The sequence below is a fragment of the Peromyscus maniculatus genome, chromosome 8, assembly GCF_049852395.1.
Source record: "Peromyscus maniculatus bairdii isolate BWxNUB_F1_BW_parent chromosome 8, HU_Pman_BW_mat_3.1, whole genome shotgun sequence".
NCBI lineage: Eukaryota > Metazoa > Chordata > Mammalia > Rodentia > Cricetidae > Peromyscus > Peromyscus maniculatus.
In genome coordinates, this window is record NC_134859.1 from 69,041,652 (window position 1) to 69,066,068 (window position 24,417).

General features: G+C 42.5%; 1 protein-coding gene and 1 pseudogene across 2 annotated transcripts; both read left to right on the plus strand.

Moving 5' to 3' along the window:
• The first annotated feature begins 2,334 nt into the window (after window positions 1-2,334).
• Window positions 2,335-4,497, plus strand: LOC143266940 (schlafen family member 2 pseudogene; annotated as a pseudogene). The gene has a single exon (XR_013041795.1). The product of XR_013041795.1 is annotated as a schlafen family member 2 pseudogene (transcript).
• Window positions 4,498-10,991: 6,494 nt separating this feature from the next.
• On the plus strand, window positions 10,992-13,957 carry LOC143266941 (schlafen family member 1-like). Its single transcript, XM_076542996.1, has one exon. It carries the CDS (start codon window positions 11,723-11,725, stop codon window positions 12,785-12,787), a length of 1,065 nt encoding a protein of 354 aa, XP_076399111.1. The 5' UTR covers window positions 10,992-11,722; the 3' UTR covers window positions 12,788-13,957.
• Window positions 13,958-24,417: the final 10,460 nt, after the last annotated feature.

A 24,417-nucleotide genomic window follows, 5' to 3' on the forward strand; every position in this document is an offset into this window, starting at 1 on the left:
GCAGGGCATGGAACAGGGCGGGTCTGCAGCTTCTAATTGGGCAGAACTGAAATTGCTCCCTTCTGGCAGTACAGGCTGCTTTAGTTCCAGTTTACTTCGTTTGTCGTTTTGTTTGCGTATTTTAGAGGGGAGGGAGGCAGACAGCGTCTTGGTGTTTGCCCCAGGCTGGCCTCTAACTCACTATATGTGTTCTGCATGCCTCAAGCTCACAATGCCCACATAAGCCTCCCATGGCTAACATCATGCTAGGTTCCTTGAATCCTTTTAGTTGGAGATGATGATCTCTGGCAGGGTATTAAGGAAAATGGGCTCACATCTGGATGGCTCAACCACCTCAGTCCCCTCTTTTCTGCAATTTCTTACCAACCTGCAATTGTGGCAGAGTGAGAATGTCATCCTCTTTCCTGTCAAACATAACTGACTAGACACCCTGAATCCCCAGTTTCCTTCTGAAAGAATTTCCCCCAGAGTCAGTGCTATAATTTGAGAAGAAAGAACTACCTGGTTAATTAGACCCAGGGACCCCCATCTTTGATACCAACATTGGGGTGTTAGGCACATACAGTCATTCTCAGATTTTAGGTGGGTGCTGGGAATCCAAACTCAGGTCCTCATGCTGCACAACACTTTCCTGACAGAGCCACCTCCCCAGCCACAGAAGTCTCAAGGCTGACTTCATGCTGAGGCTGAGGATGAGGGCATGCCCAGCTAATTAGTAAAGACAGGCATGGAGGTGCCTTGGAAATATTAGCAGAGCTAGTGACTTTGTTAACTGGACAGTTTTTAATCTAAACCCAAAACTCTTATGAACAATAGGAAATCAAGGCCCACACAAAACCAGGAAGCAAATAAGCAAGAATTCCTTCAGAGAAAGTAAGACCGTAGACAGTAGACAAAGTTGTTCAGACACTTGAGGTGATGTCCACTTGTAGAGAATGAGATTTGACCTTTTCCTACACCATATTCCACAAGCCGAATACAAAATTAATTAAACATAGAAATGTAAGACCAGAAAAAATATGTAAGAAACACAAAAACTTCTAAGAAAAGACACAGAAGAAAAGTTACATGACCAAGTTTTGGCAAAGGTCATTTGGATGTTGCCTTGATTGGCTCTACTGTCAACTGGACCCAACCTAGAATTATCTGGGAAGAGTACATCAGTTGAGGGATTGCCTATAATCGATTGGTCTGTGTGTGAGATTGTCTTTATTGTTAATTGATGTAGGAGGGTCCAGAACCCTTTGGGCAGCTCCAGTCCAAGGCAGGGAAAACTGAACAGCAGAAGAAAGCTAGCCAGCCAGCAACATCCTTCATGGTTTCTGGGACATTTCTTTGGCTGAGAAGTGAGTTCTTTGGTCAAAGGTAGTGTTGTGTGGAATAGTAAGTAGGCCTGCCTTCCACTTCCTGCTTTGACATTCCTCGGTGGTGGATGGTGAGCTGGAATTAAACCTGTTCCAACCTGAAGTTGCTTTTGGTCGGGATATTTGTCACAGCAACAGAGAAAAAACGTGTCCTGATGTTTCCTAAAGCACAAGAAAAAAAAAATCAAAGTAGACCTGTGATTTCATCAAACTAGATTGTTCTTGCACAGCAATGAAAAAACAGACAATCTACAGAGGGAGAAGATATTTGTAATGCACAGTCTGATAAATGGTTAATATCCAAGAAGATAATGCACTCAGTTAAAGGTAAACAAATAGCCTAATTACAAAATAGACAGAATGAATACTAATCATAAATAATTTGAAAGCTGAGCTAGGAAGATGGCTCAGTGATTAGGAACACTTACTGGTCTTCCAGAACACAAGATTTCAATACCCAGCACCCACATAGTGCTTACAACCACCTGTAACTCCCATTCCAAGGGATCTGATGCCATCTTCTAGCCTCCGGGGCTACTACATGCACATGGTCCATAGAACAGACATGCAGATAAAACATCAGTAGACCTAAAACAAATAAATCTTTAAAAATTACATAACTAAAGCCTATATTTCATAAAATATAAAAGTCACACAGATTCCACTGGGGTTTATTTAGAGGAGGCTGAATACTATATCAAGGACTGGAAAAGATATAAGTGAAGATTAAAATGGGATTGAAAATTCAAAGCGCTTACCTACACTTGTAACATCACATCTGAAAAACCTGTAGGCTTATAAGTTCAGCTAATGAGTGCAAAGTCTCTGAAAAAGGACTGTTTCTCCACCTGCATGGTGACCAATCCTGTGGAACATATGTAGCCAAAGATTGTACTGTTGGCTCCACAGTACAGATTTGCTCTCTCCTGATTAGGTCTCATTCTAAAGGCTCTGTCTGTTTTACAGGAAAGAAATTCAACTTGAAATTGCAAAGGCTGCTGGAGGAATGGTCGTCACTGTTGATCTGGACACAGACTGTGCTCAACTGGTTCTAGATGTCGGAGCTCTCACACTCGGGGAGAAGAATAGAAAGAAAATGAAGAGCTGTCACCTCAGAAAACGGGAGAATGAAAACATCTCTCAAGCTGTGTGTGCTCTCCTGAACTCTGGAGGTGGGGTGATCAAGGTTCAAATTGAAAATGAAGATTATAACTTCACCAGGGATGGACTGGGACTGGATTTGGAAGCCTCTCTTTGTAAATGTCTGCCATTTGTTAATTGGCACCTAGACGTCATGGAGGATGGAGGCTACGTTTATATCTTTGTAAAATCGTGGAGCCTGGACGTCTTTGGGCTGCAGATTGCCACCCTGAGAACCAATTTGTACACCAGAAGCATGTCATCCTCGGTTGAAGTGAATGCTGCTGCTGCTCTCGAGTTCCTCCAAGACCTGAAAGAAACTGGAGGGCGATCCTGTGTGGGACCAGAGCTGCCTGCACACAGAGTCTGCCCTGGAGTAGAAGAAGAGAGTCACGTGGAGGACCTGGCTGCTGCAGTTTTTAACAAGATACAATTTCAGCACCAGGAAGACTTCCCCTTCTCCAGATCCTCCTTTGTTGAAGTTACATTGCTTTCAGGGAAACAGCTGCAGAAGCACATTAAAGAGCTCATCCCTCGACATGTTTCTGCATTTGCCAACACTGACGGGGGATATTTGTTCATTGGTTTGGATGGGAACGAACAGCAAATCATTGGTTTTGAAGCAGAGAGGAGCGATCTTGAACATCTAGAGAGTGAAATAGACAAATGCATCCAACAGCTGCCTGTCACTCACTTCTGTGAGGAGCAGGAGAAGATAAAGTACACATGCAAATTCATCCCAGTCCACAGACCTGGAGCTGTGTGTTCCTATGTCTGTGCACTGAGAGTGGAGAGATTCTGCTGTGCTGTGTTCTCTGCAGAGCCCGATTCCTGGCACGTGGAAGCCAGCTGTGTGAAGAGGTTTACCACAGAGGAATGGGTCAAGAGCATGATGGATGGCCAACCAGTCTCTGGCACCATTGGTGAATGAGTTCACACATGCCCACTGACTGGTCATATATTAGCTGATGCTCTCAAGGAACACCTGGAGCCTTCAACAATGCCATCCTTCTGGCCTGTCACAGTTGAAGCATTTCATGGCCACAAGTGGGTGAAGCCTGCCTGTCCCTGAAGCTGTCTAACTGGTGAGGATTCCTCAGTAGAGGTCTGCTGTCAGTGAACCATTCCTTGCTGTGAACTTCAGTTGAGAAAAGAAAAGGCCTTCATAGTTCAGGCTTTAGCCAAGTCTGCAGGACATTTTCTTTCTTCTTCTTCTTTTTTCTTGTTTAACTTTTTATTGGTTATTTGGAAATTATACCCCAATTCACTTCATCTTTCTATCTCTCCCCAACTGCTCACTGCCTTTGCAACCTTCTTTGCAAAAGAAAACAACAACAACCAATAAATAAATAAATAAAAAACCCCCAAAAATCTAAATAAAAATTAAAAAATAAATCTTGCCATGGGAGCCGTGGTATGTCACACAGTATAATCTTTTGCTCAGATATCTTTACTGACAAATGTTTGTTGCAATGAGTTATTGTTGGGGTTCAAGGGTTCTGGCTTCTACTACACTATCAATACTGGATCCTCCTCTGCACCCCTTTCAGACATCCTCTTTATTGTAGTCCTGTGTCACAGACGTCCTGCAACTATGCTTCTAAAGATCAGCCCCTCACGTATCCCAGCAGTTCATGGCTGGGGTAGATGCTGGGGTGAGCCTACTCTAAACCCTGGACCTGGGACTGGGTGGTAGCTGAGATGGTCAGTCCACCCACTCTCCTGCACCTGTGCACCAGGCCCAGCTCTCCACCACTGCCCTTGTGAGGGGTAGGGCCCCCTCACCTGAGTGCCACAGCTGGCAAGGGGTGGAGCCACCTTTCAGGCTCTGCTGCCCAGGACATTTTCTAAACCAGTGATTGATATGGGAGAGCCCAGCATCTGCATCAGCTCCTGCATCCTGGTTCCTGCACTGTTTGAGTTCTTTTCCAGGCTTCCTTCAATGCTGACTACACTGTGGAAATATAAGCCAAATAAACCCTTTTCTTCAGAACTTGCTTTTTGGTCATGGTGTGTCAATGCAGCAATAGAAACCCCAACTAAGACACCTGCTTAGCATAAGGCTGTGAGTAAATTCTTACTGCAGCTCACTGGCTGTGCTCTCAGTGGTGGGGTCGGAGGGTGGTATTGTGGGGTGTGTGAGGCCATGGGTGTGGCAGAGTGGGACAGACTGACAGAACAGGTGTTTTGTTGGTTGGTTTGTTTGTTTGTTTGTTGAGACAGGGTTTCTCTGTGTAGGTCTGTCCTGGAACTCACTCTGTAGACCAGGCTGGCCTCAAACTCAGAGATGTGCCTGCCTCTGCCATCTAAGTTCAGGGATTAAAAGTGTGTGCCACCACCATTGGCTTAAGGAAGGCATATTTTATCCCTATTGCATCTGTGGGTTTCCTTAGTGAGAACCCTATGTGCTCAATCCCAGGATTACTCAGAACAGGTGAAGCAACATTAAATGTAAAATCAGACAGAGAAACAAAAATCAAAGCCAACTATTGTACTTCCAGTTACACAGAGAACAAAAATGTGCCCTCTGGTGTGATAATGGCATGACTATACTGGGTTCACTCATTCTCCAATTGGATTTAAGGTCATATCACCTGACCCTAACCCCACACCCCCCTGGGAGGGAGCTTCTGTCTGATACTGAAAGCCAAGGCAAAGGCCATGATTGCACAAGTGCCAGGGCCAATGGTGGGAAGCACCTATTACAGTTTTGAAATGCAGATGTCGTTTGCCAACCAAACTGCCTTCTAAATATGTGTCTTTATGGATTACCATTCCTGTCAGTCTCATAAAGACATTTTCTTCCCTTACAACGGTTGTGCATACTGCAAAGATTCACAACTGCTTCAAGTCCTGAGTATAAGTGACTATTGTTATGGCACAGTGGCCCAATGCTCAGGTAAATCCTGAAGAAAATGAGCAGGCCTCAGTATCAATCTGTTCCAAGGCTTTGGGATCACATCACAAAAGAGGTGGAAAAAAATTATCTTCAAAGTTTGTTTTTAGAATGACTCAGACTAAGCCTTAATATAGTAAATGAAATGAAAAAACAATTTTGTTTTGTTTTGTTTTGTTTTTGAGGGAGTCAGGCTTGTGTAGTCCAGGCTTGTCTTGAAGTCAGTAGGCCACAGAGGATGAGAAGGAACTCATGATCCTTTTGCCTCAACTTCCCAAGTGTCGAGATTACAGTTGTGTGCCAATAGGCTTAGCTTGTGATAATAAAATATAATTCTCATTTTCCAAAGAATGAAATTATAGGTCAATCATAAAATTGCTATCTCAGGCTTTCATAGAGAGCAAAATCCAACATAACAGTGTACACAAGCCCCACCAGGAACAGAAATGGGGGGGGGTCTTTAAAAATCAGTGAGTTTAGTGGGGTAGAGAGATTGGTCAGTGGTTAAGAACACTTTCTGCTCTGATAGAAAACCCAGGTTCATTTCTCAGACTCACATGGTGCTTCAAAACTATATGCTATTTCAGTTACATGGGATATAATGCTCTCTTCTGACCTCTGCAGGAACCACACACACAAGCGGCACACAGACATGGCATGCAAGGAAAACACTCATAGACATGAAATGAAACAGATGAATCTAACTGTTTTTAAATCAAGTTCAGGAGGGTTTGATGACACATGCCTATAGCCCTAGGAGGAAATGCGGTAGAATTAAGAGCTTGATAAGAGGTTATATAAGGTGGCCTAGTCTAACCTACACCCAAAATCTTGTCTTAAATAAGTAAACAAAATATAAAAGTGTTTGCTGAGGGTGTAACTTAGATGACCTGAGTTCGACCCCTATGAATCACTCCAGCCCCCCAAAGCCAATCAATATCTATCAGATGTTTACAACTTAGTTGTACTTGTTGCTCTCTGACATACAGCAATTTTTACATTTCTGGTTGCTATAACACCCCCCTCAGGGCAGAGTCCTTCATGGCAGGGATGGAGTGGTGGGCAGAGGACCTCTAGTTATGAAGGATGGAGTGGGAGGTGACAGGTCCGACTGTGCAAATTAAGGAAGCTGACAACAGTTAATGCTAGTTTCCTGGTTCCTTCCCCTGTTTATTCAGCCCAGGACTCCAGATCATGGGGTAAAGACATCAGGGTGGATCTTCCCTCCTAGCTAAACTTTGTAGAAACTTTCTTACTGACCAGAACATAGATGTGTTTCCTAGAAACTTCTAAGCGTAATCATCATCTTATTAGTTTCAATAAGTTATTCTTGAATGGTAATTTCCCTCCTTCTGTTAAAGTCTCGTGGGTCAGTGTTATAAACCCAGGGTGGCATCTTCACCCACCACCTTTGTATGTTGAAGGCCTAATGTGGAAATGGGGCCATTAAGTAGGTGAGCAAGGGTTAACAAAGTCTTAAGGGTGAAACATCACAGAACTAGTGTCCTGATGAGGTGACATGCCAGAGTGCCTGCTTCCTCTGTCCTTATAAGCATGTGGCCATGAAAGGACACAAAGACAGGCAGCTGAGTAGAGAAGCCCCTGAATGAACTCTGCTCTGCTTCAATCTTGGTCTTGGACTCCCTAACCACAGGAACTTTAAGCCACTCAGTCTGTGGTATCTCCCTACTGCAACACAAGAACACTAGGGATACAACACTATGGTTATTCTTCTACCTAAACACACTGACTGACTTTGCTATGTCAATCTAGGCTCAAGATGTAGTTTAGTGGCAAAAAGCAATTAGCATGTGCTAGCCCCAAGGTTGTCAGCCTCTAGAACTAAGAAACCAGAAACTCTTAAGGTTGTTCAAATTAAATGTATTTATTTGTGTGTGAGAGAATGTGTATGTGTGTGTGTGTGTGTGTGGTGTATGGCTCTGCTTCAAACCACAGTCTAGCATTCCCTTCAGTGTGTTGCAGATTGTTGGTTTGTGTTGGGATCTATTTAAGATTTCCACACCAAGGAAAATCATGTCAAATAAAAACAATCTGAAATTTTTTCGAAAAATCATTCTAGATTAAAAAAAACACTGCCTCCATTGCAACTCTTGGGGAAAATGTGATTATTCTAGATGCAAACCCTCTCTCAGCACTTTGTAGTAGAAAATCTTAAGTAATTACATTGCTAACTCCCAATGCAAGTACATGGTGATGTTTGGACAATGGCTTGCTGTGTCAGTACCATATGGAAAATGAGAAGAACCAGATCATGCAGCTGAAGAGAGTCATTCAGGGAGCCTAGGTTCTGAGAGGGTCCAGTAGGGGCCAGTGAAGCAGGGGGAAGAGTTGATGCACAGGCCAGGCTTCTACAGGTCTCTTAGCCCCTCTGAGGGTTCTCCAACTTCTTGGGCCTAATTTTGTGGGTAGTTAGGGGAAATTTGCCATTCCAGCACTAAAAAGATCTAAGGCCATGAGAGTCCTGGAGGGTTTTTCTCTAGAATGAGAGCCTTGCCTTCCCAAGTGAGAGGCAAAGTGTCACCCCAGCAGGAAATGCTCCAGGATGACTTGTTTCCCAAGAGGCAGCTCCTTCCTCTCCTGTGCCCTCTGTTCTGTGCCTTCCTGCCAACCTGCACTGCTTGGGGAACTAGGGACATCTGTCTGTATGCCACCCATTTCCTGCTAAAGATGATAACAGTCAAGGCTCTGAGTTCAGCTCTGAGAGGATTTTCTCCAGTGAACACTCTAATGAATATTAAAGGAAACAACTAGTGTTTAAATCAGACTCAAGGCTTGTGGGAGATTAGTGAGATTCATTTAGGGACCAGAATTGGTGGGCTCCAGATTCCAGCTTAGTAGTTAAGGACTGTTTTCCAGATAGATACCCCAGAGAGAGATTTTAAATCATTAAAATGTATTATAGCCACAGGTGTTGAAATGAGATAGCCCAGGTCCCAGGCTAGCTCACAGACTCTCTATAAGATGATTCCACTACAATTCCCTTGAGTCCCAAATGTGCCATGGACATGAGCATCTTCCTTCAGCAGTTTGTGGTAAGATGTGGTTCCTCTTCCCTAACCATATTGGGGGTGAACCAGGTGTTCTGGCTTAGGACAGGATCTGAATGAGGGGATGCTGAATGGGAGGGGTTGGGAGGAAATGAGGAACAGATATTTCTCAGTAATGCACATAACAGGGTGGGGCTGCATCTTCCAATTGAGCAGAAATGAAACTGTTTTTCCCGTGCCTTTGTAGACTTTCAGTTTTGTTTTTGTTTGGTGTCTGTATCTCCTTCCTTCCTATCTCCTCACCCCAGTGCCTACCCTGCAAACAGACAGAATCTTTCTAAAATATAGCCCAAGCGGTCTTCAAACTCAGCTTTGCAAGTTGAGATGACAGGCATATACCATTCCAGCAAATCTTTATAGACGCCTGAACCATACTGTGTATAGGACTAGGGACTCCATGAGGGAACTCTGGGGCTTAGTGAAAATCGATGTGATTAGCATCCCCAAGCCTCAGTCACACTGAGCCATAGTACTAGTATAGTTACAGTAACAGGGGACTCTTTAACATGTTAATGCCACATATAGGATAATGCAGCCGGTTAAAGTCTTTTTTTTTAAACAGTTAATGATAATGATACACAACTGCTTGTGAATAATATGTGATCCCATGGAAAAGCAAGAACCTAAATTTTCTCCTTCAATTTCTGGTAGGATGCAAAACCACGATGAGTTCATGTCCATAAAATGTTGAATCCATTTAATATTTGACTTTCTGTATAGGTTGAGGTTTAACCCAGGGCGCAGTACACATCAGGCAAATGTCCTTTCACTGAGGTCCCCACGCCCCAGCCCCTCACTCATCCTCTGGAATCATTTTTTTGATGCTGTTACACTCTACACAATTATCCACCCATAATCATAGATGGAAGAACCTCAAACCTCATAGATGCACATTTTAAAACAAATACCCATAAATTAACTTGAGTGCTACAGTAACAGAGTAATAGGACATTACTCTGGCCACAGTTGTTCAGGAGACTGAAGCAGGAGGATTGGTTAGGAGTTAGAGCCCACACTAGGCAGGAAGAAAGGAGAGCACTCCTGAGTTCTCTATCTCCCAAGGAAACATTAAAAAAACAGAACTCCACTGAACTAAAAGTCAGAAGTTGATGGTAACCACGTGTATGCCCAATCAATAAAAAGCCATATTCAAAACTGGGAGATCTCAGGCTAGAAAAATGGCTCGGTGGTTAAGAGTATTGGCTGCTCTTGCAGAGGACCAGAGATCTGTTCCCAGTACCCATCTGCAGGCTATCATCCAGTCCCAGAGGGTCTGATGCTGTCTTCCAGCCTCTGTGAACACCAAATGCACAGTAACAGAGAGGCATGTCGCCAAAACACCCATATGCATAAAATAAAAATAAATAAGGTCTTAAGCCAACAGCAACAACAAAAACTAGTTGACAAATGCCAAATCATTTTAGGCCTCAGTCTGCAAGAAAATTGATCCTGATGGGTCTTCAAAGGAAAACACCAGTGGGTGAGATACTCAGAGACTGAGGCTGGCCACCTTATGTCGTTCAGCCTGATATAACAAAGTGACACAAGCTTGGTGGGTTATGAATAATGGACCTTATTTTCTTGCAGTGTAGAAGGCAGAGGTGCAAAATGAAGATGCCATCATGCTCGGGATCTAGTGACAATCGTCTTTTCTTTGAAGATTGCCAGTGTCTCACTGTGACATGATGTGGTATAGGGTGAGCTTAGCTGTCTGGAGCACCTTTTATCAGAACACTGGGTCCATTTAGATGACTCTACCTTCATGACCTACTAACCTCCCAGAGGCCTCATTACCATAGGAGTGAGGAATTACCACATGACTTTTGAAAGGAAAGAAGCATTGGAGCATAGTGATTCTGTTGTAACCATAAAAACCCCACCTCACTGGAAATATGTGGGTGTCTAATAGGAAGAGAGGACCACAACTCAGTCCATGCTCTTCAAAATCAACGGCCAAAGTTAACAAATCAAATTTACTCCCAAAAAGAAGGAAGATAATCCACCTGCTCTATTATTCTATGTGCCTAGATACCTAGGGGCAATTTTGCTAAGAGACTCTCCATGGAAGCAGATAACTGATGAACTAACATCAGAAATTACTTTAAAAAAAAAAGCATAAGTGGTTTTGTAACAAAAATTTGCTTGATAAAAATCCCCAAAACATAGGTAAATTGACCTTGCGGTTTATTGAAAGAAAAGGCACAGAATTCGAGTTACACCATATTGAATATTAGGAAGGAAATAAATCACTGAGATAAAAAATAAAGAAGGATCATTGTTGATGTAACTGTCTTATTAAACAAAAACACAGAGCCAATGCAGAGATGAAAGCCCAAGAGGTCAGAGCAATAGCTAAGAGCTAAGAAGGTTACCCTTTACTGCCGCTGCTGTCCTCTTCAGCAAGTGTGCTACTTCCTGTGTATCTGTCTTTATATAGACTTTTTGTTCTGCCTTCTCATTGGTTGTAAACTCAACCACAGGACCTCCTTGTCATTGCCTGTCTATACAGACCTCTAGATCTTCTATGATTGGTATTGAGATTAAAGACGTGTTTCTCCATGCTGGTGGTATCCTTGAACACACAGAGATCTACTTGTCATGCGATCGGGACTAAAGGCATGTGCTACCACTGCCAGACTTCTGCCATGGCTTGCTCTTAGCTCTGACCCCCAGGCAACTTTATTTATTAACATACGAATAAAAGCACATTTCAGTACAAATAAAATATCACCATATTTCCCCTTTCCTAGTTTACTGAAAAGAAAAAAGGAAAAAGTTATACTATAAGAAAAACTATATACAAAAGTACAATAACTATATGCCATATATGCAGGCAATAAATACCTAAACAATGTCTAGTCCATTTGTATTTGACAAATTCAGAGAAAATAATTCCAGTATCGATCATATTTTGGTAAGTCCAAAATGTACCTGATTTACTTTCTATCCTAACTGATCTTCAGCTATAACTAACTAATCCTCAACTATACCTTACTAATCTTCAGATCATAATGAAGTATTCCAAAATACCTGAGAATTCATTACTGATATATGTTATCATGGTATAAATATCTATCCCCAAATAACCATTTCCCCTACCTGCTTAATAACCAGTCCCATGGAACACATCAAGCGGACAATTTTGCTGTTTGCTCCTCAGTATGGAATTTGCTCTATCCCCTTCCACCTTACTCTAATCTGTGTCTGTCTTACAGGAAAGAAAGTCAGCTTGCAAAGGAAGGGCTGATGAAAAAATGAACATCACTGTTAATCCATTAAGTACCTCTGCTAAACTAGTTCTAAATGTAGGAGAAGTCACTTTCGGGAAAGAAAGTAGGAAGAAAATGAAGAAGAGGCATAGGATACAACAGAATACAAACATTTTAAGGGCTGTGTGTGCTCTGCTGAATTCTAGAGGGGGCAAGGTCATGGCTCATATTGAAAATGAAGGCTATGACATCACCCAACATGGAATAGGAGAAGATTTGGTTACTTCTTTTATGACTATTCTGCCACTTGTTCAGAACTGCCTAGAATTCAAGCAGGAAGGATGCTCTCTTATCATCCATGTGGAATCAAGGAGTCTGGTTATCTCTGATTTACACCCTATCACCATTGCCACCAATTTGTACATGAGAAATGGGGCCTCCTGTGTTAAAATGGACTTGCGTACTGCTCTGCAATTCTTCAAAGACATAGACAACCCTAGAGTAAGATCTCCAATAAACCCAAGGTTGCTGGATGAAAGGCCTGGTGAGAACATGCAAGAAGAACTCCACGTGCAAGAGCAGGCTGCTGCTTCTTTTGACCAGACAGAACTCACAACAATGACAGAATTCTTCTTTAGTGAATCCAAAAACGTTGAATATAAATCATTTGAAACAAATAAGTTGGTACAACGAGTTAAAGAGATTCTCCCTCTAACTGTTTCTGCATTTGCCAACACTGATGGAGGATATTTGTTCATTGGTTTGGATGAAAAAACAAAGCAAATTACTGGTTTTAAAGCAGATGAGAACAAACTTAGGGAGCTAAAGTGTGAAATAGAAAGGTGCATCCAACAGCTTCCTGTCACTCACTTCTGTGAGGAGAAGCAGGAGATAAAGTACACATGCAAATTCATCCTAGTCCACAGACCTGGAGCTGTGTGTTCCTATGTCTGTGCACTGAGAGTGGAGAGATTCTGCTGTGCTGTGTTCGCTGCAGAGCCCGATTCCTGGCATGTTGAAGACAGCTGTGTGAAGAGGTTTACCGCAGAGGAATGGGTCAAGGTCCTGATGGGAAGCATGCCAGGGTCAGGAAGGGAAATTAGCAATTAGAACACATTTAGATAGGGGAGTTGGAAGAGTTTCTCTTTGGGATTTGGGGCAAGTTCCTCAGTCCTGACTTTACTCAGTGATCCACAATGGAGCCCTGGATTCTCAACTGCTTCTGCCACCCACCTGGGGCAGAGATTCCTTTCAACTGGTGATTCCCTCAAATACCTCTACTTGTGTAGAGAAAACTCCAACATCTCCCTGCTTGAGCTTCTCTTCAGGCTGTAGGCATTTCTTTCAGCAACCCTTCCCTCAGTTGTTCACTGTTTCACTCCCCACCCCTTTCCACTGACTTCTCTCCCTAAACCTTCTTCCCTTTCAGTTACATTATTAGACTATATACAGCCCAAGAGTTTATGATGAGTCAAGTACCTTGCTGTGTGTAGAATATATTTTTAAGATGTGTTACATTGGTTCATGCTGTGGAACATTTGATTAATGATGAAAGATATGTTGCATTCTTTTATCTTGCATTTGCTTAACACTTTGAAGCTGTGTAACTTTACCTGTCTAAAACATCTGATGATCCAATAAAGAACTGAATAGCCAAAGGCAAGGCAGGAGAAAGGATAGACTGGGCTTGCAGGCCGATAGAATAAATAGGAGAAATATGAGAGGAAACGAGGAGGAGGAGCAAGAGAACAAGGAGAAGACAACACTAGGGGCCAGCCACCCTGCCAGCCACAGAGTAAGAGTGAAAGTAAGATTTACAAAAGTAAGAGAAAAGTAAAATCCCAGAGCTGAAAGGTAGATGGGGTAATTTAAAGTTTAAAAAGGCTGGCAAGAAATAATCCAAGCTAATGCAGGACATTTATAAGTAAGAATAAGACTCCATGTGTCATTCATTTGGGAGCAGGGTGGTTGGTCCTCGAAAAGAGCAAAAACAACCATTAACATATTGGCATTCCAGTGTGGGGAAATTTCCAACAACACTGGTGTGGCAGGTTTGCAACAGAAAAGCCTGTAATGAGGCCAGGCCAGCACCAGCAACTCTGAGTCTGCAAAGTTCCCAGTAGCTGTAGCCTTCTCCTCCCAAGCTCACTGCTGCTTCACCAGCCTCCCACCTCTGTTTTCAATAAATAGATTGAGAAATGAATGAAAACCTCAGCAATGTGCTCACCATAAACAATCTTCTTTGTGAGAAACTGTCCATAGATTTGGGCCCCCAATAGCTTTAGTTTTGACTGAGAAAGTTCTGACTTAAAATGACAAAATTCCTATGGAAAAATGGACTAGTACATTCCAGCTCCAGGGTCCAAAGCCAAGGTTGCCGGACTCTAAAGTCCATGTCAGCCTGTGTATCTCTCTGCCTCCCTGGACAGCACAATAAGTGACATACAGCTCCATGTTGACAGTAACTGTAGGAATCTGTCAGAGTTCAGTGGAGGAGAGAGGAATGAGGAAATGATAGATAGAAAGATAGAAAGACACGATAAGAAAGACAAAGAAACAGGATAGCTTCGGGAGGGCCCTGGGTCAATACCCTGTTGCCCAGTGCTTTAATCAAAAGAACTTTTTATAATATTTCAAGGGGAGAGGCAAAAGCCCCCCACCCTTGCAAGATCAAAACACACCGTACAGACAAGTGTAGACCCTTCCAAACACCTGGTAACCACACCCCTGGCCAAATCATCCCATTATGCAGCCCTGCTGAGTAAAGCAAGCTCAGATTCTGTGATCCTGAGTAAGGTCTCACTAGACCACTTGTTCCCCTTCTTAATAATACAAATCTTAAGTGAGGGTCCAGAGCTTAACTCTATGTAGCTCTGAATCAGGTTTCCACTAAGAACTTGCAAGTTGTTGGAATAATCATAGCAATACACTTGCTCTTTATGGTTGCTATACCTCCTAGTAAAGGAGTAGAGGATGATAAAGATGGAATGGCCTTTTTGAATGGGTCTAAGATGAGTACAGCAGTCTTACCTGCACCAAGCCTTTTTTTCTTTAAACCAATAAGCTCCTGATGCAAATGCATTGAATAAATCAGTAAACTCCTGATGCAACCCTATCAAAACTAAAGATACCTTAGCATCACCATTAACACTGACAGGTTAACAATATAATTCTAACATGAATATTACTATACATAACTAATTCTCACAAACTTACATCCAAAAGCAAACTCTCAAAATAACTATTTACAGTTTAAGAACTTTAGCAAACACCCAAAAGCAATCTCTTAATACAACTATTTACACTTTTGGCTAACAAAACATAGGGTATATTTACACAAGTTAACATTTTTCCTCTCAAGGGACAAAGAATATTTATTTAAGAAAATTGAAAATTTATTTAAAAAATTAAAGAGATTGAGGAATATTAACTCCCCCCCCCTTTTTTTATAATTTTTAAGCTGCATCTTGAGCTTGGGTAGAAAAAAACTAATTTCTCTATTTCTAAACAAAACAGTTCTTGAGTAATCACAGTTAATAAAGTGCATATGCATACACAAAACAGTTTATAAGCCACTCAGCTAATAATGTACATAGGTGAAATCAAAAGTGTCCCACTACAACTGAACCACTCCTGTCCACCCCATTTCTTAAGTCTGAAAATTTCAAAAAGTCAGCTGTTACCACTCTTAATGTTCCATTGAATGCTCAAAATCAGGACCTGGCTCATCAGCTGCCTTGAAGTCTTTGTATAACTGTCCAACTCATAATGCAAATCATTCCCATGCACCAAGAGCATTGTTTTCTTTTCAGTTTTGGGTTTACCCATGTTTAGTAATGAATCTGAGGCAAAGGGTAGGGTTTGCCCACTGTACCCACGTGGGTCTCAGCTGTCCGTTTGGCTCCCACCACAGCTGCTCAGCTCCGAGGAGGAGGAGGAGGAAGTGGCAATGTGTAGTCCGAGAGTCTCAGCATGGTCCCCTCAGGGCCTGGGGGACTCAGTGCTGGTCCGTATTTGCCTCCTGTCATCATCTGTCTGCCCAGGACCCCTGTGTCCTGAGGTCCTGAGGGCTCTCTCATGCCTTGCACTGCATGGCTCAAGTTGCTGCTCCCCGGACCCCCTCCAACCCCAAGCTCTCCCAGGCATCCCTCAATTGACTCTGGCTGCCAGGGACTCTGGCTCCAGGTGACAGACCTGCTCTGGCTGCTGGGGTCCAAATTCTCTGCTGTACTCTGCAAGGCACTGCCACTGTCTGCCTTTTGCATGTCTGCTCTGCCTGTTAAGGTTGAGCACAGCCTCAAGCCATGGCAGTCCAGTTCTTACAAGCACTCTGATTGCTTTCTCCTCACCGCAGCACCTCACAGCAGAAAACATGCAGAATCTCACTGCTTGTGCTGGCTCTCGGCATCTGACACCTGCACCTCAAGGATACCCCATGAGTATCAGCTGCCAATGTCTGACTTGGTACAGCCACTGCTCTTGCTGCTGCTACTTTGGTGGCTGCTGCTTGCAGTGGGGGCTTCTAAAGCCGCTGCTTGTTCTTGGACTTCTATATCCCCAGTGGCTGCTCAGTCCTGGACACTGCTCTCTGCATCCCAGGTTGGGCACTCGGGAATGTCTACTCTAAGTTAAACCTTCACCATATCCCTATACCTAAAGCCTGTATTTCTCAACCTTCACCAAAACTTTTTTTTTTTTTTTTTACCACTTTAAACCTCACTTGGTATATAAAGTGTGTGAAAGAGAAAGAGAGAAACAGAGACAGAGAGATACTTGCTTCAGCATAACTTAAACTACTCTGGTTTATATTTACAATTTCATTCCTGAAAAATAGAATATCACTGCCTCAACTTAATTAATTCTGAGTATGCCCACTTAACTCTCGGTGTTCCTTCTCTTTATCCTCCTTACCTAAGTTCCAGGTTCAGGTGCCATATGTGGGAGTCTGCTGGAGTCCAGCGCCAACCTGCTCACACCTTTGAAGCGTTCTTAGGTGGGGGATAGAGGAATGAGGAAATGATAGCTAGAAAGAGACAATCAGAAAGACAGAGACACAGGATAGCTTTGGAAGGGCCCTGTGTCAATACCCCAAAAGGGCTTTTTATAATGTGCCAAGGGGAGAGGGAAAAGACCACCCACTTGCAAGATCAAAACACACCATATATCCAAGTGTAGATCCTTCCAAACACCTGATAAACATGCCCCTGGCAAAATCATCTCATTATGCAGCCCTGCTGGGTAAAGCAAGCTCAGATTCTCTGACCCTGAGTACGCTTTCACTACTAGGGGCTCTCACAAGTAATTGCCTGATTTATGTTGAGAAGAAGGAATATACTTATAGTATGTTATGTCAACCAAACTGATTCCTCATAGGTACTAAAACCTTTTCTCTAAAACCTACTGTTTAATCAAGTGACTTACCCAGCAGAGATTCAAGAAATGCATTATCTACACTAAGAAATTCTAAAACACAATTGTCATCAAAAAGGTTGTAGGAACTCACTACAGGAAGATTAAAAAATAGAGACCATAAAGGAAAACCATTCCTGTTCTATCAAGCTCCAGCAAGACAATCCACAGTTGTTTTATTTGTCTCCATATACAGATGCACTTTGGCCAAGTTGGAATCGTAGGCACATTCCACCTGCTGCCCACTTGGGTGATGTTCCACAGCCCTTTCCCACTCTGCAGTCTCCCACATGGCAGACAAAGCATCTCCCAGGTCACAGCCTAGGCACAGCAGGTCCTTGCTGCCTTTGAGCAAGGAAGGCCTGGCAATGATGGTTTCCTGCAGCCTGAACTCAGTCAGGCCTGTGGGAAAGGAAGAGTGTGGTGGGTTAGCACTTCATTTCATGAAGATCCTAAAACCCAGGGCAAGGGAGGGCTTCAACATTCCAGGGGACTAGACCACAGAGCAACACAAGAGAGAAGCATTCATCTCCCCTCATTTCCCTCACAGGTCACTGTGAGAAGATGGCATGGATGATAATTGTGTCTTTCATGGAGAGTGGCAGTTGCCAGGTACAGAATCCAGGAGGTCTGTAAGCAGATCCCTGGTTGACCAAAGGTTACATGACAGTGGTAGCCTATGCCACACCAATACATGCTGTTTTATTTGATTCAAGGCAACTGAAAAATCCTGAAGATTCGAGAGAGACAATCTATTTCTTTCTTCTCCTGGAAACAGGAGAAGAAAACTCCCATGTGCAAGGTGTCCTCCTTGTAGCAAAGAAACATGCTTCTGTGGGATCTCAGAGAGAGCATTCTGCAGAAACAGGCTTTCTTATTTATATTCCCTCTCTTGCTTGTTTCTCTCTTTGCCCCTTTCTTCATGTTCTCCTTTCCCACATCCTTTTTTTCTCCTTCTTTTATTCTCTCTCTCTCCTTTCCCTTTGGTCCTGTTCTTCTTTCCAAATAAATCTGTATTCTTCATGAGAGAAAATCATCCATTTTTCTCATTCCAGGACTATCTTATTTCAATCAACACAATGATCTCAAGTTACAGCATCTCTCCTGGGAAAGACAGCATCATTTCATTTTCTCTGTGGTTAAGTAAACCCTCATTGTGAACGTATGTCACAGTTTCTTTATCTCTTCCTCTGTTGATGGGCAACGGTCCTATTTCCACATCTGGTCTATTGTGAACATTTCCCCAGGTGACATGGATGTGCCGGTATCCCTGTAATCTGTTGGATTCCTTCAGGCTTTGACACAGGAATAGTGCAAATGCATCCTGTGGTAGGTTTTTTGTTTTTCCAGTAATCACCACACAGTTTTTTTCCATGAGTACACTCATTTTCAAATTAGTAAAATTTTATTATCCTTTAGGGAATGGACCAAGGCAAGTAGATGGAGAGAGAGGAAGATTTCTCTTGTTATTATTCTAGTACTTTCAAAAATAATTTTTATCTTTCTTGACAATTTCATACATATGAACAATGTATCTTGATCATATCAAATTCCAAATTCCCCTGAAATGTACCCCTCCCATCTTCACGACATCTCTTTAAAACATAATCCACTGAGACCAATAAGTGCTTCCTCCTTAAGCATGGGGAAGCTACCACAAGCCACATTTCTGAACAAAAATGGTTACCCTTGTGCTGGATAGTTTTGTGTAGATGAATTTCCAAATGGTCTTATTAAATAAAAAAACAAGGAGGCAGAAATTGGGATGGGTTCTGAAAGATCAGAGAAGCAGAAAAAGGCACAGTAACCTCACCTTGCCAACTTCTCAGTCGATCCTGTTGCCTCAGACTGAAGCCTCTGAGTCCTCATCCGAATGGATCACAGCTGAAATGTTGTTAAAAGCCTAGAAGCTTAAAAGCCTAAAAAACCTCTAGCTCCTGGTCCTCATACCTTACATACTTTTCTGCTTCCTGCCATCAGTTCCCCGGATTAAAGGTGTATGTCATCATGCCTGGCTGTTTCCAGTGTGGCCTTGAACTCACAAAGATTCTGATGGTACTCTGCCTCCCAAGTGATAGGATTAAAGGTGTGTGTGCCACCATTTTCTGAAATCTATGGGTATCTAGTCACTGTTCTGTTTTCTGACCCCAGAAATGTTTATTAGGTTGCACAAATGTTTATTAAGTTGTATATGTTATTATATACATAACATCACCTCATTTCCCCTTTTTGTCTAGAATAATAAAAGAAGCTCATAACTAATATAAGAAAAACTATATCCAATAATCATATATAATATATACCATCAAGAATTACATTAACAATGTCTAGTTCATTAACATTTGACAGATTCAGACAAAAAAACTCCATTATATATATTAACAATGGCCAGTCCAGTAATATTTACTGATTTAGACAAAAAATTCATTATTTACTCTATTTTGGTGAGTCCAAAATTTGTATATAATATACAAAAATCCAATCCAGTGTAAAATATTTAAAACAAGTTGTTCCTTTTTAAAGTAGATTCAATAATCTACCTCTTTTATCATATCATATCCATATTCTCTTTTTTTCTTCTCAGAGTACATTGAATAATCTACCTTTTATCATTTTTATATGTTTCCTGTTTTCTTTTTAGAGTAGATTCAATAATCTACCCATTTATTCTATTACTTATATATCTCTTTTTAAGAATAGGTCCAATAATCTACCACTTATCTATATCCTGTTTTTTCTTTTTCTTTTTTTGAACAAGAACCCTGAATCTAATATCCTTTGTTTAGCTAACCAAGACTGTTAGGCATTGTCATGGTTCCCAGCAGAATTTGTGTGTTTTGTGCGTCTACTCTGTGGCTTGGAGCAACCACAGTCTGATAAATGTCTGCCTCTTGGAAGCACGAACGTTCTTCCCTAGAAGATAATATCTTCACAGCAACTTCTTTTCCTTACCACTTGCCTCACCAAACTTCTCCAAACTAACCTTTGACAATGCTTTCTGGTAACACGTAGTCCCCAGTAGCAGCATCACCACAGCCACCAACACAGTGAGAAACAGCAGGCACCTTGGAGCAGCAGCTGCCACCTCCATGGTCCTGCTGCTACCATTTATGGCCTGGCCCAGCCCCAGCTTGCAGCATCTCCTCAGCAAGCCCCTCAGGCTGGCCTTGAACTCAGGATCCTCCTGCCTCTGTCTCCTTCAGCAAATCCTACTGGTGTGTGCCACCACAACTGGCCGTGTGCAGCTTGGGCCTTACCTGGAACTGAAAGGCCACAGGCAAGCAGCTTTTTTGTGAATTTGTGCCACAATGTTGGGTACCAGATGTAGACGAATTTATAAATGGTCTTATTAAATAAAAAAAAAAAGGAGGCAGAATTGGGATGGAATCTGAAAGAGTAGAAAAGCAGAACAAGCCCCAGCTAACCTTACCTTGCCAACTTCTCAGTCAATCCTGTTGGCTCAAACTGGAAGCCTCTGAGTCCTCATCCGAATGGATCTCAGCTGAAATGCTGCTAAAAGCCTAAAAGCTTAAAAGACCTAAAAAGCTTCTAGTTTCTGGTCCCCATACTTTATATACTTTTCTGCTTCCTGCCATCACTTCCTGGTATTAAAGGTGTGTGTTACCATACCTGGTTGTTTCCAGGGTGGCCTTGAACTCAGAAGATATGGATCTCTGCCTCCCAAATGATAGAATTAAAGGTGTGTGTGCCACTATTTTTCTGGCCTCTATGGCTATCTAGTGGCTGTTAAGTGGCTGACCCCTGATAAGTTTATTCGGGTACATAATATATTAGGGAACACAATATCACCACAGTTTCATGTCAATCTGACACCAGCTAGTCATCAGAGAAAGGAGAAACTCAATTAGAAAATATCTCCATAAGAGCAGGCTATAAGTTATCTTATAGCACATATTCTTAAGTCATGATTGATGAGGGAAGGCCAGCCCATTGTGAGTGGGACCATCCCTGGGCTGGTGGTCCTGGATTCTATAAGAAAGCAGCCTGAGCAAGCCATGGGGAGCAAGCCAGTAAGCAGCACTCCTTGATGACCACATCAGCTCCTGCCTCTAGGTTCCTGCCCTGTTTGAGTTCCTGTCCAAGATTCCTTCAATTATGGATTACAATGTACAAGTGTGAGTCAAATAAGCCCTTTTCTCCCCAATTTGCTTTGGTCATGGTGTTTCAACACAACAATAGTAACCCTAATGAAGATAACACCTCTCCAGCGGCCATCAGTTACCAATAGTTTCTCTAAGATGGAGCCTCATGACTCCCTCACCAACCACGCTGGAGTATTGAATGGCCTGATATTGAGCAAGTCTTGGGCAGATGCTCACAGCTGCTGTGAATTCATGAGTACAGCAACCCTGTTATATCCAGAAATGGCATTTCACAGAGCTGGGAGGGGAGATTTTAAAATGTTTTCAGACAATGACTCACTATGTAGGTCAGGCTAACCTTAAACTCACGATGTACCCAGAATGGCCTTCAATGTGTAACAATCACCTTACCTTAGCCTCCCCGACTGCTGAGAATGAAGGAGGGAGCCACCACACCAGGATGGGTGGGGGTTAACCTTATATGTCCAATAATTCTGAGTTGTTCAAGAAGTGTTTTTCAGTATGGAAATAGGAAAGGTAAAGGAAACAAAGCAAAACTAAGAAGAGGGAACAAAACTGCTGGAGCCACCCAGAGAATCAGTCAGTCCATCTCCTTGACCTTCTACTTAAGCTTTCTAGTAGCCTCATGATCCTGAGAGTGGTATTTGGAGCCCAGCTGAAGTTCCCTCTGGACCTCCAGTTACCCGTGTCGCTCTTAATGCTGTGGCGTCACTGTGAGTCTCTGCCACTGGTCACAGTGACCTGCTGCTCCCCCCACAGACACACTGCTCTCCATTCTCTTATGCCTTTTGTTTTCCGTCTTTAGAGATGGAGAGAAGTACTCCAGAATAGATTAACAATCTATTTGTAACGCAGGACAAATGTGTGGCGTATCATGGGAGCTAGGTCAGAGCTGCCAAGAAGCAGGTTGGTTCCCAGCCTCAGCTACCTGTCAGAATCTTCTGGCTGCTTTGTAAAAGAGCAGTTCCCAGGCTTCTCCCCTGACACACATGACTCCTACTGTCAGAGGCTGCAGCAAGATCATCCAACTGTCCCATAGACATCACACGTGTGCAGAGCACTGAACAGAGAGCTTTTGTTACTCACTTCCAGTTGTCGTCACGAGGCTGATGGAAATTCAGGCACTGAACCTACTCATGGAAGAGGTGTTCACTTTCTTTATGAATATTTTCTCTTTCAATCTTCCTCCCCACTGGTGACACTAAGGCCTTCCTTTAGAGTTTGTAAATAGTCCCTCCAGTGGCTTGGGGTGTGGCTCAGTTAGAATGATTTCTGAACATATGTGAGGGCTTAGGGTTCTTTCTGACCCCCAGTGCTCCTCAAATCTTTCTACTTTAAAAGCCCAATTCTTCACAGATAAATTTGTTTTAATTGTATCTCAAAATCATTTTTTTGTACAGATTAAGAAAGAACAACAAAAAACCCACCAAACAATAAAACTAGTTCTTTTTTTAAATAAAAATTTCAATGATTTATTTAGTTTTATTTTATATTTATTGGCGTTTTGCCTGCATGAATTTCTGTGTGAGGGTGTCAGTAAGTTTTATTATGGATGAAAAATGGTCTCTTTGCCTCTTGCCATTAATCCTAGCATTTGGCAGGGAGGCAGATCTCTTTGAGTCTGAGGCCAGGTTGATTTATGTGATGAATTCTAGGACAGTCAGGGCTATGCAGAAAAACCCTTCCTTAAAAAAGAAAGAGAGGAAAAAAACAAATAAATAAGAAAAGAAAGAAACACACACACACAAAAAACATTAAAACTAGGTTTTTTAAAATAAAAATTCAATAATTACTTAGTTTTATTTCATGTGCACTGGTGTTTTGCCTGCTTATATGTCTGTGTGAGGGTGTCAGGTCACCTGGAACTGGAGTTACAGACAGAAGTGAGCTGCCATGTGGGTGCTGGGAATTGAACTCAGGCACTCTGGAAGAGTACACAGCCCTCCTCTCTGCTGAGCCATCTCTCCAACCCACAAAACCAGCTCTTAATGCTTAACCACAGATGTGAGAAGCACCCAGAGAATGGACAAGCTGAGGACCATGCAGCCCTGACAAGATTCAGGAAGTTCTCTTCCAGAATTAGTGAATGAAAGCTGAGGCTGTGCACTGTATGCTGGCTCATGCTTGAATCCCAGCACTCTAAAACATGAGGCAGGAGAATTGCTGTGAACTTGAGTTTTTAAAACAGAGGCATGAAGGGGAAACAGAGACACACTGAGACTAAAGATCATTGTTACCAGTTATCAGGATAATGTGTATAAAGACATAATCTTCTAATGCAGTGGTTCTCAACCTTTCTAACCCTTTGAAACTTTAATACAGTTCCTCATGTTGTGGTGACCCCATCCATAAAATTATATTCATTGCTATAAGTGCAGTTTTGCTACTGCTATGAATTATAATGTAAATATCTGTGTTTTCAGATGGTCTTAGGCAACTCCTTTGAAAGGGTCCTCTGAAGCCCCAAAGGGGTCCTGAACCATAGCTTGAGAACCACTGTTCTAAGGGAATGTGTAATCTCTCCAAGAGTTGCAGACTCACTGGCTTGTGGTACCTGGGGGAAGAAAGCATGCGCACTAGAGATTAACACACATATATCTAGATAATGAAAGTGATGGTGACAAAGCCCATATCGACTGGGATGGCTGTGGTGATATATTGTGTACCCTAATAAAATTTGCCTGAAGATCAGAGAACAGAATAAACCACTAGGTTAAACATAGAGGCTGGGCTATGGTGTGGTGGTGCATGCCTTTAATCCTAGCATTTGTGAGGCAGAGATCAGTCTGGATCTCTGTGAGTTCAAAGCCACCATGGATTACATGAGATTGATTCAGTCTAGGAGAGAAACAGAGACAGGCTGTGGTGACATACACCTTTAATCCCAGGTTTTTATTATAAGAACTAAAGAAACTTGAGCAACAGATGGCTCCTGAAGACACATTCTCTAGACCTGGCATTGAGACTAGGAGAGAACTGCTTGTCACTATGTCTTGAAGCCATTTGGCCACTCCACAAGTCAGCACTTTGTGGTGCTATTTTATTTGCACTCTAACAAATAGAGCTTTCCTGAAACTCAGAAGGAGGAGCTAGCCACTAGTTAACCAGAGAGGCCTGGAGGTCTGTACAGAGAGACAGGAAGTGATAGAGCTGGACGGAAAGAGGAAGTTATAAGGAAGGGTGGAGCAAGAAGCTCACTCTCCTTCG

Excerpts from the sequence above, each read along its gene's own strand:
- LOC143266941 (XM_076542996.1), top strand. The coding sequence starts at position 11,723 with ATGAACATCACTGTTAATCCATTAAGTACCTCTGCTAAACTAGTTCTA.